Source organism: Tupaia chinensis, unplaced genomic scaffold (assembly GCF_000334495.1).
Source record: "Tupaia chinensis unplaced genomic scaffold, TupChi_1.0 Scaffold000682_1, whole genome shotgun sequence".
Taxonomy (NCBI): Eukaryota; Metazoa; Chordata; class Mammalia; order Scandentia; family Tupaiidae; genus Tupaia; species Tupaia belangeri.
Window position 1 is genome coordinate 1,180,749 of NW_006160205.1, and position 17,603 is coordinate 1,198,351.

The window sequence follows — 17,603 nt, forward strand, 5'->3', positions numbered from 1 at the left end:
GTTTTTTTTAAAAGAATTATTTCATTTAACTTTATCTATTTTTATTTCTTATGTACATTCTTCAAAACAAAACTCAGGGACTTTAAGATGGGAAAATGATCAAGAGTAAAATTCATTATGCTTAACATAAATACATACTGATTATCCATCTTTGTGTTGTTTTTTTTTTTTTCCAGGAAGCCAAGGGGGATTATACCAGGTAATGATTCCTTTTACTATGCAAAATAACCCTAGCTGAATCATTTTATGCCGTTATTTTAAATAACAATAGATGCAAAATCAAAAGAGAGTAGATCCCAAGGCAGGAGGTTGAGATCTGCTCCCTCCCCGCATAGAGACCTATTCTTTTTGTGAATGAATCTGGGAATGAACCGTCCTTACAATTTTTCAAGCCAGAGTGACAGTGAATTGCAATCAGGAGCCCTCTAAAGTTCTATTTTCTGTCATCTGTTAGTTAGTGAGATGAAGAAATCTATAAAAAGCTTTGGTAGCTTGTGCTGCTTTTTTTTTTAACTGTATAAAAATCTTGCGTTTGAAGAGTTATAAAGTATGCACAAAAAAATTAAATCCATCAGCTGCTTGGTTAAGGGATTAATAGGGGCTTTCTTTGGCAGCTGCCCTGAAGGGGCCTCAGCCTTCCTACACTTGACCTAACAGTTGCATTACTGCACATACTGCCTCCAACTGCCTAGCTGGCCACATCATCAAAGAGTGTTTGTATTCGAATTCACCCGCTACCTGCTCCTTCTGTCCTTTTAATGCAGTAGTCGTAGCTGGAGACATAGAAACGGTTAAAGGTGGAGGCCAGGCCTCCCATTAGAAACAGCTCACAGGCTGTCCCAGTGAAAACCTTGCCTTTGCCACGTTAATGTTCGACTCCTGGTAAACTTTCCCTGTCGATTATTTACAGATCACCTAGTACTCATTCCCAGCCAAGTCTCTTAACAATGTGCTTTTTAACAGGCTGATAACAAAATAACGCTGAACAAGCTTGAAAACTTCAAGTCCCAGAGTAATAGGTCACTTCAGAAACTCTCTCCTCATCAGACTGGTCACCTCATTCACTCACCACATGCTCCCATTCATTTGTTTTGTGCTGTATTATTATTTTTTAAAATTAGGTTAAGAAATACGCTTTGGGAACCAGCAGTTAGCATAATGGCTATGTCGCTGGACTCCCACGTAGTCGACCGTGGTTCACGTCCCAGACCCGGTGGCTTAAAACTCACACCGGGCATGTGTGCGTGCATGCCCAAGATCCCGAGAGGAGAATGGAGGAGAAGGGATTGCAGCGTGGCCATCCTCCCTGGAGGGTGATTTCTCACTTTCTGTCTCTATGTCTCTCTCTGTCGGTCTGGCGAGCGCACGTGCCCTATAGCAAAAACCTCTCCAAAAAAAAAAAGAAATACGCTTTGAAGGATTCATGAAAATCAACAAATACCAGTTTAATAATAATAGAAAAAAACTAGAGGGAAAATGGCTAAGGATAAAAAGAGGATAAATGAGTTTCTAGATCATTAATAACATCAAGAGCTGCTGCATCTGGGCTGCTGTCTTTCCCAGAGGAGCCGCATTTCAGCTAGAGGAGGAAGTCGTCATTATGGGGATTTGGGGGGGCCATTCTGATGTCAATTTGTAATTGAAGGCTTCAGGGTTGAACTCACGCTCTGTAGTCTGTGGACTGCCCACCTTCCCTGCCCCACCTGCTCCCTGTGGGATCCAGCATGGGCTCAACACCCCCTGAGCCTCGGTTTCCCCATCAGTGAGCTCGCCTTGATCCCACAGGACCATTATGAGAATTCAGTATCCTTGCCCAGGGCAGAATCAGGCCAGCAACAAGCTCATACCCTTTGGTTATTATTCCCGATTTAGTGCCATTGTCCTCCCATCATTGTCATCATCTGGTCCAGTCTCTCAGCTATCTCTGAAGAGGCTTCTGAGACTAAGGAAGGTCTGAAGCAGCTACAAAAAGCTGTTGGAGGAAAGAACAAAAGGAGAAAAGTAAATTTTAGAAACTTGCCTTAGGGGGTGCCAGTTGGTACATGGTGGTTAAGGTACTGGCCTCCCACATGGCTAACTATGGTTCAAGTCCCGGACCTGGCGGCTTGCTTTCTCTCTCTCTCTCTCTCTCTCTCTCTTTCACTCTATCTGTCTCTCTCTGTTCAACTAAAATAATAATGATGATTCTGGTGAACAAAATAATTATAAAAAAAAAAAAAGAAAAACTTGCCTTAGGGAAGGTCTCTTGACTGTGGCAGAAGACATCTTAAAAGGGACAGTCGGTAGGGCCTAACACTGGTGCAGAGGTAAAACATCATTGTTCTGTAAGGCTGACCCACACCGGAAGGTTCTGGGTTCACATCCAGAGGCCTCCCTGAGTTCACCATGCACACATGTGGCCATGATGGGGGGTTGGCTGGGGCTGGGGGTAGATCTCTGTGTTCGGTCCATGCTGGTGGTGCTGTCTCTGTCTCTGTCTCTCTTGCTCATGGAAGAAATTTTTAAAAATAAATAAATAAACTTAAAAGAAGGGATAGAGGCAGCCTTTATGTAGTCCAGACTACAAAAAGTCCTGGGACTTCAAGACTGGTAAATTAATTCTAACTAAACCCAGTCTAACCCTTTTCCTTAACTTTAGTTTGTTCCTTGTAGTTTCCTGAATGATCTCTAGGCTGAAGATGTAGCACATACTGATTTGACATGGTCCCCACTACACTGAGTAGTCGAAAGAGCGTGAGGATGGGAATCACGAAAACACCAACTAGCATCACCCTGAATGAACCTTTCATCCTTTCTGAGGCTCAGTTTTCTCACCTCTAAATTGGAGGTCATCAAAATAGCAACTTTGCAGGGTTTTTAGATTAGTGGCGTGGAAGGGTTTTGTAAATGATAACTCGTTTCACGACATTTATTATTGCTCGTGAGGATGAAAGAGATCATAAGAAATGCGAACATTTGGCATCCGGCTTAAAATGAAGCAGTTTGGGTTCCCTATCTGATGTCCTCCTCTCAAAAATGGAGAGGATATGTTTCCCTTCCAAAAGTTTGGTTATTGAAACTAAGAAAACCAAGCAAAATTAAATACCATGAAACAAGCCAGCCTCTGGCCTAGTGATTAATATGGCTAGATCCCACATGGCCAATCCCATGGTTCAAGTCCTGGATTTGGCAGCTTGAAAAGCGCACTGCGTGTGTGCATGCCCCACATCCCACCAGGATGGAGAATTGAAGAAAGGGTTGTGACTATGCCCTGCAGGGGATGGGGGAAGGGAAATTTTCTGTGTTTTCCCTTTTTCTGTGTCCCTCTCTGACAAGAGCACATACTCTCTGGGAAAAAAAAAAAAAGATGAAGCAACTTTGAAGTGGTTACAGCCAAGACTCTAGACTAGACGGCCTCATTAAAATCCTAGGTTGGCCTTGTGCAATCTTGGACAAATTACTTAGCTCTCCAAGCCTCAGTTTCTTCATCTGTGAAATAGAACTTAGAATAATAGTAACACCTCATAGGACTGCAATGGGGATCGAGTGAATTAACTCTTTAAGTATGTTGTCTCTGCAGTTGCTACTTCAATACTTCCATCAGCGTGATGGGCATGATTCACCACTCCCCTGTTACAAATATGAGTTGTTTCCCATTTTTTGCCCATGTAATTAATGCTGTGATGAACACCTTTGTGCATCGGAGACTGTCATTATTTGTGACTATTTTCTTAAGTGAAGTTGCTCCGGTGGGAACATAACAAAGGAGATTTTTTAAAAGAGACAAGGAGCTGAAGTGGAAGTTATGCCCTCTTGCCACCCCGAAGTCTCACTTAGAAGAGACTGGCAGCTATATGCAGTAAGGGTCTACTGAACCCTAAAGTGTGTCAGTACCAGTCCAGGCACTGAGGAGGCAAAGACATGACGGGCCTTGAAATGTTTGTGGCAAAATAAAATTAAATTAGGAGTTTTATGCTGATGCAAAACTGTTTGAAGACCATGCATAGTATTTTCATAAAACACATTCTCCACAAACTTTTTTTTTCCTCTAACATTGATTTATTTATTTATTGGTTGTGATTTTCAAGCCATTGGGCCAGTCATGTGTCTTACGCATGCCTTAGTCATGACACCATCTGCTGGCACTTCCATGCACTTTTTTTTAAAAAATTTTTATTTGTTTGTCTATTTATTTGCTGTGACTTTCAAGCCACTAGGTCTAGGACTCAAACTGTGGGTGACCATGTGGGAATATAGTACCTTAAGTATCATGCCACCTGCTGGCCCCTCCATGAACTTTTTAAAGACCCCTTATACATATGTCAGGGGCCTTCCTTCTGAGGAATTGGACTTTCTGTGGCAAGGGCAGCTTAAGTGGTAATTCCGGATTGCACTTTTCTGTTGGTTTACACAGCGGAGACTATAGCTCTTGGTTTATAGACCTGACCTTCACTGAGTTTCCCCACTGCCGTTTGTACATTGACCAAAAACTCCTAAACATTTTCTAGATCAGGACAATGTGGCTTTTTACATTAAAATAGTAGTTGAAGACCTAATTTTTAAGGCTGCTCTGGCCCACTTCTGTGTCTCACTCTTACTTTCTCAAATGTAGCATTTCCAAAACTGAGTTCCTCACCCTGTCTGCCTCCAAACCAATCCCTTTTCCACTGCCTCCTTTTGAATTACATCTCTGTTTTGTTTCTCTCTCCCAAAGCTTATTTATTTCTTCCATGAGAAAGAGAAAAAGAGACAGAGAGACAGCACCCCCAACAGGGGCCGGACCTGGCAGTCCACTCCAGCCTTCAGCCAGCCTCAGGTCATAAGTATGCATGTGCCCGGCATATACGGGGAGGTGCTGGGACTTGAACTGGCCACCTTGCCATGTGGGATTGTCTTGCAGAACATTGCATTTGATCACTGTACCAGTACCACCGTCTGACCCCTCCATTCACTCTTGAGTCATCTCTGAGATTTCCCTTTTCCCTCCCACCCTTGTTTCCATCTGTCAAGCAGCTCCTCCTTTCTTCTCTGTCAGCCCTGTAGTTTCCTCAACCCTCATTCTCCCCATTTGACTTCATACCCACTATATTACGTGTTGGAGCTAACTAGCCAGTGCTTCCTGTAACTGTAATCCATGACTGGTTTCATTCACTATCCACCATAATAGTTATCCTAATGTAGCAATAGAAAATTCAACCCCCCCCATTGTTTTATATAACCAGTGAGTTTCCAGATCTGCTCTGATTCCATTGCACACAATGACCTGCATGTAACCTCCAGCTGTCATCCTAAGACATAGGCTTGATCTATGTCTAAACATTTCCAGTTTCTCATTGCACACAGACACCTGCCCTTCAACTCCCAGCCTGGCACTGAAGACCTTACTGAAATCTACATTACACGTTTCCTCTCTCTTCCTATACTGTTCACACCCCTCACCTGGTTATGCCTCACTACTCTCTATTCCCCACGATCCTGTGCTATTTTGCCCTCAGAACTTTGCTCAAATTCTTCTTCCTAGAATACCTTTGAAAGCAACAACCTTCCCCTTCTTATTTTGTTTCCTGCCATGTCTCCCTCAGAGTATTTTAAGTTAATATTATCACAACCAGTAGGAAACCCTACTCTCTGAGAGTTAATTACAACAGTAGAGTGGAGACTTCCATTTTCTTTAAATAGCTGACAGTCTGAATTTCCAAGTCAGCCCTTAAACTGCAAAGATAACAAACGACTCTGGTAACACAACACAGGCAAACACAGAGAATTCCTGAAAGCTGACAAGGCAGGGAGGCAAGGCGGTATCATTGAGCTGCCAGCCACAAATGAGTTTGTAGAAGCAGAGCTTTTTTTTTTTTTTTTCAAAGATCCTGAACCGTGGAAGTTACCAAGTCACTATATAATGAGGGCGCTTCTGCTTCAGGAAAAAGCAAATGATTACAATTTGCAATTCAGTGCTGGGTCAGAGTGAGAGTATTGTTAACAGCCGGCTCAATAGGGAAGGAGATAGTCATAGTTTATACTGAGGTGCAGCCGGTTCCCATGGTGGGGAACTTCTCTAGATACCTTGCAAGTAGTTAAAAAGAAAGGGAGAGGAAAAAAAGCAAGAATTTCAAGAAGTTTGCCCCTTAGTTTTTACACCTCTGGAGCTCTTAAAACTCTAAAATAATCATTTTACTGCCAGGACTTTTAAAATCAATTCCAATAATAAAAAGAGCAGCCTCCCTGGGCTAGACCCTGTGCAGAGTACTCATTACCTGGGAGGCAGTGGGAAACTGGAACTTTGCAATGTGACTGTTTGCATTCCAATCCAGCCTCAGCTGTTTGCTGGGAAAATGTGGGCAACTTATTGGACCTTTCTGAAACGCAGTTTCTTGGGCTCAATAAACCATCCTCAGCATGATTGGTGTTACTGGTAGTAGTACGTTTAACCCTTACTGGAACTCTGTGGCGACGGACACTGTTACTGTCCCCATTTTACAGAGAGGAAAGCTAGTGGCAGAGCTGGACAGGGGCACGTTGGAACTCCAAGCCTCATACTCCTCAGCGCTGACAGCCGTTGCCCTTTCTGTAGCCCAATGCAAGCTTGTAGGGATCATTCCCTTCCTGGCCAGTAGAATAAGGAGGCTGGTCTTTGACAGAAATTGAACATTTCTGTCTTATTTCAGGCTGAGCCTCTAAGAAATCAATGAAATACTTTTGAGAGAGTGGGGGGAACTGTTGAGAAGTGAGTGACTTTCTCGGTCCAATACTTAGTTAAAAGTAAAGCAGAATTGACCAGGTTTCTTTCCTTTTCTTTCTCTTCTTTCAATTGCCAGAGGGCCCGTGCACTTACCAGAGAGAGATGGGGTGCGGGCTGAGAGGGGGTGGGTATGATCATGCCACAGTACCTTCTCCTCCATCTCTCCATCCCACGGAGATTTGGAACACACATGCCCAGCATGGTTTTGAAGCTGCTGCAGCTGGGATTCTAACCACAGCTGGCCAAGTGGAACCTGGTTCTCTTAACCACCCGACTGGAGACTGACCCACAGTTCACCGGGTCTTCTTTGCCAAGTATTTAGTCTGCTCTGTGCACTGGGAATCTGCCAGAAGGCGACACAGCATTCCCCACACTGATTTGTCCCCTGAACTCTGAACATCTTGCTGGATCAGCATTCTGAGAACTGTGTTAACCACCGGATCAGGGTAAAAATCAGGCCTTCGCATTTCCCAGCACAAGTAGTCTGCATTTCTCAACACTTGACATTTCACAGCTTAAATACCCAATGTAAGAAAATGAAAATCCCTGGGCCAGCCGGTGGCATAGTGGTTTAGTCAATGGGATCTCACATACTGACTGCAGGATTCGAGTCCTGGGCCCGGCAGCTTGAGAAACACAACGGGCCCACTGGGAATCTGCCAGAAGGCGACACAGCATTCCCCACACTGATTTGTCCCCTGAACTCTGAACATCTTGCTGGATCAGCATTCTGAGAACTGTGTTAACCACCGGATCAGGGTAAAAATCAGGCCTTCGCATTTCCCAGCACAAGTAGTCTGCATTTCTCAACACTTGACATTTCACAGCTTAAATACCCAATGTAAGAAAATGAAAATCCCTGGGCCAGCCGGTGGCATAGTGGTTTAGTCAATGGGATCTCACATACCAACTGCAGGATTCGAGTCCTGTGCCCAGCAGCTTGAGAAACACAACGGGCACATGTATGTGCATGACCAGAATCCCAACAGGAGGGTAAGATGGAGGACAAGGGATTGCAACGTGAGCCTCTCCCTTGGACAGGTGTGAGAAAGTGTGGCTTTCTCACTCTTTCTCTCCATCTCTCTAGCAAGCACACACACCCTCTGGCAAATTTAAAAAAGAAAGAAAGAAAGAGAAAGAGAAAGAGAAAGAGAAAGAGAAAGAGAAAGAGAAAGAGAAAGAGAAAGAGAAAGAGAAAGAGAAAGAGAAAGAGAAAGAGAAAGAGAAAGAGAAAGAGAAAGAGAAAGAGAAAGAGAAAGAGAAAGAGAAAGAGAAAGAGAAAGAGAAAGAGAAAGAGAAAGAGAAAACTAAGTTCTATTTTAAACAGCCATACCGGATTGGTCCTGTGGAGGAGGAAACACTTGACCTATTTGTGTTCTCAGCCTCCCTCTCCAATGGAGTAAACCCGGCCATTACACCATCACAGATGGTTGGTCCTGAAAGGAAGCTCAGCCTCCCTGGCCTTTTCTGATAGCGGCTGGCTGAGGCACTAGCATGGTTAGCGTTCAGTAGGGATTGAAAGTAGCACTCCTCAAAGTGCAAACCCTACCAGAGCTAAAGATGACACCGTGGGGGAGGCTGCCTACATTCCATCGCTGATAAGCATTTCAGTGTTGTTGGTTCGGGTTTAGAAACACAAAGTGATAACACAACGCATAACATAATACAGTCCTCTTATCTGCGTTCAGATGGCTGATGCGGTTAATCCAGTTTTGTGTGATCAGGAAGGCACATTGAGTCCCACACGCAGGAAGTGGGGATAAAGCACTGGGGCTTCAAGTTGACCATAAACAATTTTTGCTTGTCTAGGAGGAAGTTTCCCAGAAGAGGAACAGATGTCTTTGACTTTCCATTCTTTTCTAATAAGCACTGCCTGTCTGAGGGGGTCTTCAGAAAGTCCATGGAACATGTATATGGTGGAAAAGCTATGCTAGGATTGAGACATTTTTGCACCAAAATAACCTTGTACTTTAATTCGATGAACCTTTTGAAGTCCCTTTGTATTGATTATTTTCCTTCGATGTGCCCTTTTTCCATTTTTAGATTTTTATGAGATATAATTTTTTTAAAAATTGTGGTAAATATTACATATCATAAAAATTACTGTCTAGGGGACCAGCAGTTAGCATAATGGCTATGTCGCTGGACTCCCACGTAGTTGACCACAGTTCGTGTCCCGGACCCGGTGGCTTAAAACTCACGCCGGATGCGTGTGCATGCATGCCCAAGATCCCGAGAGGAGAATGGAGGAGAAGGGACTGCGGCGTGACCAGCCCCCCTGGGGGGGGATTTCTCGCTTTCTGTCTCTATGTCTCTCTCTGTCTGTCTGGCGAGTGCACGCGCCCTATAGCGAAAACCTCTCAAAAAAAAAAAAAATTACTGTCTAGGGACCAGCCAGTGGCATGGTGATTACAATGGCTGGATCCCATGTTGTCCTCTACCAGGTTTGAGTCCCAAAGCTGTCTTTGAAATACATACCAGGTGCAAGTGCATGTGTGCCCAAAACCCTGAGAGCGTGGAGGAGAAGGGATTCCAGTGTGGCCATCCTTGCCTAGGGGGTACCTTCTCTCTTTCCTCTCTCTAGCAAGTGCATGCTCCCCATAGCAAAAATTTAAAAAAAAAAAAAAATTACCATCTAAGCAATTTTTTAAGTGTGCAGTTCCAGAGGGTTAAATATTTTTGCACTGTTGTAAAAGCGATTTCCAGAATTTTTCATCTTGCAAAACTGGAACTCTGTGCCCATTAAACAACTCCTTTCTCCCTTGCCCAAATCCCCAGCAACCATTGTTCTACGTTCTGTCTCTGAATTCAACAAAGTGAAAATATTTTCATTTTAAATATTTATAGATTTCCACGTTAACCTGCTCTCCAACCTAAGTCACTTTTATGGGTTATAGTTCTTCTATCAGGATTAAAGAGTTGAAGGTTCAAAGTAGATGTCATCCAAGTCTTCAGTTCACTGGCTAACGTTCAGAAAAATCTCTCATCACATTTTTGTTCTTATTAGAAATTCTTTTGACTTAAAAAAAAGAGATTTGATAGTGAATCCCTATCATGCATGGAGATGGGCAGAGTATTTTGTCCTCCACGTTAGGCCACAGACAAAAACTGACAAAGGAATCCAGGCTAAAAGGCCGTGTGCTTCCCAGACCTCAAGCAGACTCCTGCTTCAGGACGCATCTTTGGTAGGGTGCTGGGAGAAGGGTCTGACACAAGTTCTGCAGGTGGCTCATGATGCTGGAAGAGTAAGTTTCAAGGCTGAACTTCAGCTGGTACTTCTGCCAGCTCCCGTTGCACCTGTCACACCCATCCTGAAACTGCTACACCTTGGAACATGGCAAGTGACTGCCAAACTTCTTTTCCCATGCAGTTGTTTACAAATCCTTAGACTTGCCATATTTAACAAATACAAATATAAGATGCCCAGTTTGATTCGAATTTCAGATAAACAAGAAATACTTTCTTTTTTAAGATTTTTTTCATAGGGTGCATGCACTTGCTGGGAGGGGTATGGAGAGAGAGACACAGTGAGCAGTAAAGTGAGAAATTATACACCAGGGCAGGAGGGATGGCCACACCACAACCCCTTGTCCTCCATTCTCCTCTCAGGATTTTGGGCACGCATGTACACACACACCCCCAATGTGATTTTCAAGCCACCAGGTCCAGGACTTGAAATATTTTCATTTTAAATATTTATAGATTTCCACGTTAACCTGCTCTCCAACCTAAGTCACTTTTATGGGTTATAGTTCTTCTATCAGGATTAAAGAGTTGAAGGTTCAAAGTAGATGTCATCCAAGTCTTCAGTTCACTGGCTAACGTTCAGAAAAATCTCTCATCACATTTTTGTTCTTATTAGAAATTCTTTTGACTTAAAAAAAAGAGATTTGATAGTGAATCCCTATCATGCATGGAGATGGGCAGAGTATTTTGTCCTCCACGTTAGGCCACAGACAAAAACTGACAAAGGAATCCAGGCTAAAAGGCCGTGTGCTTCCCAGACCTCAAGCAGACTCCTGCTTCAGGACGCATCTTTGGTAGGGTGCTGGGAGAAGGGTCTGACACAAGTTCTGCAGGTGGCTCATGATGCTGGAAGAGTAAGTTTCAAGGCTGAACTTCAGCTGGTACTTCTGCCAGCTCCCGTTGCACCTGTCACACCCATCCTGAAACTGCTACACCTTGGAACATGGCAAGTGACTGCCAAACTTCTTTTCCCATGCAGTTGTTTACAAATCCTTAGACTTGCCATATTTAACAAATACAAATATAAGATGCCCAGTTTGATTCGAATTTCAGATAAACAAGAAATACTTTCTTTTTTAAGATTTTTTTCATAGGGTGCATGCACTTGCTGGGAGGGGTATGGAGAGAGAGACACAGTGAGCAGTAAAGTGAGAAATTATACACCAGGGCAGGAGGGATGGCCACACCACAACCCCTTGTCCTCCATTCTCCTCTCAGGATTTTGGGCACGCATGTACACACACACCCCCAATGTGATTTTCAAGCCACCAGGTCCAGGACTTGAAGTGCAGTTGGCCACACGGGAGTCCAACACCATAACCACCACTGCGCCACCTGCTGACTGGACAACGAATACTTTTAAAATCTATGGCCTAAATATTTAATCTGGCAACTCTAACCTAGATCATTCTAGAGGGCTTCTCATAATTCTGGTTTTAATACACCAACAGCCTGATATCAGAGTAGAAGGAATAAAGTGTGTGTTAAAATTGTTGGTTTATTATGCTATGGTCAGAAAGGAATGAATATACTTGTTGAACATCTGCAAATACCCTCATAGCAGTCTATTGTAATAATCCCAGTAATTTGGGCCAAAAGGTGGCATGGCAGCAAAGGCACTAGATCCCACATGGCCAACTCTGAGGTTCGAGTCCCTGACCTGGTAGCTTGAAAAACACACTGGGTGTGTGTGCATGTGTGCCCCAAATCCTGAGAGGAAAATGCAGAAAAGATTGTGGTGTGGCCATCTCCCTGTAGATTTCTCACTTTTCCTCTCTCTCTGTTGCTCTCTTGTTTCTCTCTGGTGAGCGCGCATGCTCTATAGCAAAAATCCAAGTTGTTAGAAATTTATATATTTACACACACACACACACACACACACACACACAAAACTATGAGACAAGTCGTTATCTCTATTTCTATATTGAAGTAGCCCAGGCTCACAAAGGTTAGTTTATCAAAGAGCACAAAACTCCTAGGAACAGGGAGGATGGTACTGAACCCAGTTCCAAATCCCAGACCTTATCTCTGCAAATCACAGGTCTAGGAGTTGTTGACTGGTTGGTTTTGTGCCTTTGTCTAAGTATGTCCCAGCTGCCCGCCTACTAGTTCTAGTGAAATGGTGGCATCCTTCCAGGTTACTAACTGGCCTTCCAAACCTCAGGTCCTCATGTGTGATTTAACCTATGTCCTGGGTTACCATGAGGACAAATAAGTTGGCATGAGTAGAGATACTGAGCACGTGTCACCTACACCAAGTACCTATGACAGTCTCCTTTAAAGCCAGAAAGATTTCCATTATTGGCCAATGGTGTTCTGAGAGAGCTGAGGACCAGAAACAGCCTAGAAGTACATGCTCACACCTGAACCTCTGGGAGGGAGCTTGGAAATGCAGGGCAGGCCACAGACCCCACCTTTTGCAGAAACAGTAGGGAGACACCCCTAGCTTTAGCCAGAGGCAAGGAGAATGGCTTACATAAATTCTTTCAGTTCTCACTTTGCTCTCTGCAAATAGCTACAACCTTACTTGGCTTAAGGTTTGACCCAGAAATATTTAGATGGAGTGAGGAACAAATTTCAACAATGGAAAGGCCCTGTCTTTCTGTTAGGCTTAGGAGAGGAGGAGTCAGCCTCTCCTAAGGGAGGGCGGGGCCAGCTGGGCATTTTCCAGGCCCTCCCTCTTCCTCTCTCCTCCCTAGCTTGCCAATTTCCTCTTCCTCTTCCTTCCTTTCCTACTCTGTGTCATGGCTTGGAGTTGTCCCAAGAACAAACCTCTTGTCGTTTAGATGGTGGCCACCTGCTGCAGGACCTTTGGTAAGTCTTTGAGTTCTGCGAATGCAGAGTTGACCCAAGGGAATTCACCTGGCTAACCTGGCTGGTTGGAGCTGCTTTCTTATAAGTTTGGTCTAGATGGGTAGAAAGTAGGGAAGGTACTTCATTTTAGCTATTGAGAAATTAGATCAATCTTCAGGCAGTTTTTCTAAAGTAAGTATTGCAATAATCAGGAGTGGCATTAACACTGAGAGAACTTGAGCCCTAGCACTCTTTGTTTGCATTCGGTTGACTGTGAGGGAAAGGGTCAACCTGTTTCCTGCCTTCTCCACCCTACCCCAGTCCCTGGTATCTGCAACAGTTAAGACATAATCTATCAAGGGTAGAGATCTTAGTATGAGTTTTTTTGGGTTAGTACAAAAAATTGGCTATCAGGAATACCTTGTGTGATTTAAGGAAGCTTTATTGATGTGTTAGGTTTCTCACTTGAAGCAATTTGAACTCAGTTTTCAGATTCTGCTGAAAATGACAGGGGTTTGGTTTTATACCTGTTTTAACTTTTTTTATTTTTTTTGGCTTACCAGAGAGCATGTGTGTTTGTGATGGGAAAGGGGGGTGAGAAAACATTCCCAAGGGTTGGGGTATGGTCATGCATTCTCCTCCATTTCTCCCACCTATCGGGATTTGGGGTACATATGTGCCTGGCATATTTCTTAAACTGCCAGGTCTGGGACTCAAACCATGAATTGACCTTGTGGGATCCAGCTGCTTTAACCACCCCACCACTGGCTGGCCCTAAAAACATTTTAAAAAGAACTAAATTTGCTATCTTTGTTATGAGGGGACAACTACAGACAGTTGTTTTTGTGTGGTTGGTTTGTTTTTTCACTGAGTAAAAACCTATCTTATCTTGTTCAGATCCTTTATGCGATTAATCCAGTTTTAGGTTAATCCAGTTTAATCTCATTTTAAAAGACTGGCTGTCACCATCCAAGAAATACACATTTTGATGGAATTCATCAGTGGCCACTATAATTATAAACTCCGAAGCGTTCAGGCTGAGCTTCCTCTGCTCCTTCCCCATTTCTAGCCTCCCCTTGTGAATTCCTGCAGGAGTAACATTCGCTACTTTCTTGCTGTGCGAATTTCAGTTTCTTAATCTCTCCTAAATCTCAGTTTTCACAGCTGTACAATGAGACATGCATGATAGTAGCGAAATACACCTGCAGAGAAAGGGACAAGTTCAGTCTCCACAGTTATGGCGGCTCTCCTGTGGCATTGCTGTTAGATCACCTCCTGAGACTCACCTCTGAGCTGTCACCCAGAGACTTCGCTCAGACTTCTTAGCCTTCTCTCCCATTCGAAATTGTTGATTTTAGCCTTCCTCTCTCTCTTTTTTAATTTGCCAAAGGGGCACAATGTGTTCATGTATGAGAGAGAGAATGTGAGAAAACACCCCACATGGGGTATAATCATTCCATCCTCCATCTTTCCCTCCTTTCAGGATTTTGGTTAGACACATACACACGCCCAGTGGCTCAGTCCAAGACTCGAATCACGCTGTTGGCTAGCTGGTATCCAGCCACTTCAACCACCACTCTATCGGATGGCCCCATTCCTTTCTTCAAAAATCTCTGTCTTAGATTGTGTTTGTTCTAGTTTCTAGTACAGTGACTTTTTGTTTTTTGGGGGGTTTTTTGTTTGTTTGTTTTTTAAAGAGAAATTTTTGCTATAGGGCATATACACTCACCAGAGAGATAGAAAGTAAGAAATTATCCTCCCAGGGAGATGGCCATGCTACAGTCCCTTCTCCTCTAGGGATCTTGATCATGCACACATACCCAGCATGGATTTTAAGCCACCAGATCTGGTACTCAAACCACAGTCGACTATGTGGAAATCCAGCGATGTAACCATTACACCATCTGCTGGTCCTCTATTACAGGGTCTCTTAAACCATTTGTTATACACAGATTGTTGATTCCACCATCTGCCTGCCTGAATCAGGTCTGGGTTGGAGCCTGAGAATTTACATTTCTAACAAGGTCAGAGGATGCAGTTGGTCAGGGTACGATGCGAACCACTGTGATCTTGTGTTTGTTACCCTTCATATCCCAGTACATAGTACTTAATAGAAGTTTACTGTTAGAAATTTCCAGTTATGGGAACCAGCAGTTAGCGTAATGGCTATGTCACTGGACTCCCACGTAGTCGACCGCGGTTCGCGTCCCGGACCCGGTGGCTTAAATCTCATGCCGGGCGCGTGTGCGTGCGTGCCCAAGATCCCGAGAGGAGAATGGAGGAGAAGGGATTGTGGTGTGACCATCCCCCCTGGGGGGTGATTTCTCGCTTTCTGTCTCTATGTCTCTCTCTGTCTGTCTGGCGAGCGCACGCGCCCTATAGTGAAAAACCTCTCAAAAAAAAAAAAAAAAGAAATTTTTATTTATTAGGGCTGGCAGGTAGCATGGTGGTTAAGGATGCTGGACTCCCACATGGCTGACTGCAGTTCGAGTCCTGGATCTGGTGGCTTGCTTCCTCACTTTCTCTCTCTCTTTCTCTCTCACTCTGTCTCTCTCTGGTCAAATAAATAAATAACATTAAATTTTAAAAAGTCCTTAAAAAAAAGAAATTCCCAGTTTTTAAGTCAAACAGATAATAAGCTAGTATCATTATCAAAGGCCAAGTTCTACAGACCTGAGAGAAACAGAATTTTCTTTTTTTAGTGAAATGTAACTCAAGGCTTGAAGGCAATGTGACCGGTGAAAACCTGATAGCACATCTTTACTGCTAATCACCAAAGTGTTGATCAATATCAGCTCATTAGTTGAAGACATCGGTGTTTATAAATAATAACCGGGGTTTTTGTAACAATGACATGTTTGAGCAAATTGTCATCTTTAAATATTGCATTTAGCTCAAAGGGCTCAGCAGCTAAGTTGGCATCTGTTACACCTATTTAACAGACATCAGAGACACTTTTCTGTGAAAGTTGTTAGCCGTGTCCCATTCCTTCAGTATAATTCTAAACCTTAGTGGGTCACCGCAGGTTTCCAGCAAACATAGATTAAGGAAGTGACGGATCAGGGCCCCTGCAAGGCACTGCCAGAGACTGGCACATGTTTCTAATTAGTTCTGATCCTAATAAAAGTAGATCTTGGTTTTGTGTAGAACATGGTATGTATGTATTTTAGAGAGAGAGTTTTACTGTAGGGTGTATGTGCTCTCCAGAGAGATAGATAGGAAGCAAGAAATCCCACTCCCCAGGGGGATGGCCATGCCACAATCCCTTCTCCTCCATTCTCCTCTCGGGATCTTGGGCACACACGTGTATGCACGCAGCATGAGTTTTAAGCTGCTGGGTCCAAGACTCAAACTTCAGTGGATTATATGGGAGTCCAACAACATAACCATTATGCATCTGCTGGTCCCTGCAACATGGTATTTAAATAGAGTTACCAGCTGTGCCAACTTCCCCAAGTCTTCAAAGCCTGTTAGTTTCTGATGGCATTTGGCCTATGTGGTACATTTACACTTATTAATAATAGGCTAGAGATTTTATCTTGAATGTCCAAACAGACACTTAACTATAGCTTTGTTTTTAGTTTTTCTGTTTTGTTTCATTCGTTTTTGTTGTTGTTTTTTGCTAGACTGTATCAGAAAAGGAGAGAGGGAGAAAAGACCCACCCATGAGGGATGGTCACGCCACAACCCCTTCCCCTCCATCTCTTTCTCCTTTCTGGATTTTGGGCATGCACATACATGGACCTGGCATATTTCTTAGCCTCCAGATCTAGGACTTGAACCACATGATTGACCATTTGGGATCCAGGCGCCTTAACCACTAGGCCATGGAGCTTGCCCCACTATAGCTTTTTTCATCCACTTCCACATTTTTGTGAAATAAGGACATTGAGTTAATGTTTATAACTTAAAAAAAACAGGAATAATTCCAGTCCCACATTAACTGTTTTTCTAGAATTATTTTATTGTACTTTAATTAATTAATTAGATTTAATTTGGTCAGAGAGGGAGAGAATGAGAAAGAGAGAGAGAGGGAAAGTGAGAAACCAAGCCACCAGGTCTGGGAATTGAACCGCAGTCAGGCATGTGGAAGTCCAGCATCGTTAACCACCAAGCCACCTGTCGGCCCTCACGTTAACTTTTTAAAGAGCTTAGTTTATCTCTTGTGTAGTGATGTTTCTGCAGACATTGCCACTTGGTCATTATTTTTACCTTTTTTTTTTTTTTTTTTTGCTTTGGGCTTCTGGTCTGGAAGAGCTTTGGCATAGAGAAGGAAAGCAAACTTCAAGGCTTATGCTTTTTTTTTTTTTTTAACTGTCCTAGAAACCTAGGGATGCTCCCACACCAAGCAGAGACAGCCATGGTCTGTCGTCCTTTAGTCTAGGAAGTGCTAGCAACCAGTTTGCTAATTGCCCGCCCTCCCTTGCACACCATCCTCCTAGTGGCAGGTGGCTGAGGGTTGCTGTGAGCAAGCTCACAATTAACTACAAGCAGGTGCACGCATTTGCTGGGGGTGGCTTTTTCCACACAAGTGCTCCAGCACACACAAAGGATGGCCTCAGTTTTGCCAACCATGTGGCTTTCTCAGAAATGAGTGGGGTTGGCACATTCCGACAGAGCTTTTGGGGTCAGTAAAGAAAAACAAGGGCCCGTGAAAGGGGGCTTGAGAATGCCCAAAGGAACCATTGCCTGAAAACTAGTGGCAGTGACTAAATGGAGGGCCACAGGCAGCTTCCTTGTGGAAAGCCATCGAAATAGGAATGTGGAACGCCTAAGGGAGCGGTCCAGCCTAGATAATTGGATAAAATGCAAGCATGTCCTTCACTGTGACATCTGAATTCCTCCT

The 17,603-nt window shown here is 43.6% G+C and overlaps 1 protein-coding gene across 1 annotated transcript in view; it reads left to right on the forward strand.

The window, feature by feature from the left end:
- FRMD4B (FERM domain containing 4B) overlaps positions 1-17,603 on the forward strand; it is a 216,463-nt gene that overhangs the window by 132,646 nt on the left and 66,214 nt on the right. The window contains 1 exon segment of the mRNA XM_006160350.2: positions 177-199. Coding sequence (XP_006160412.1) covers positions 177-199 — 23 coding nt within the window.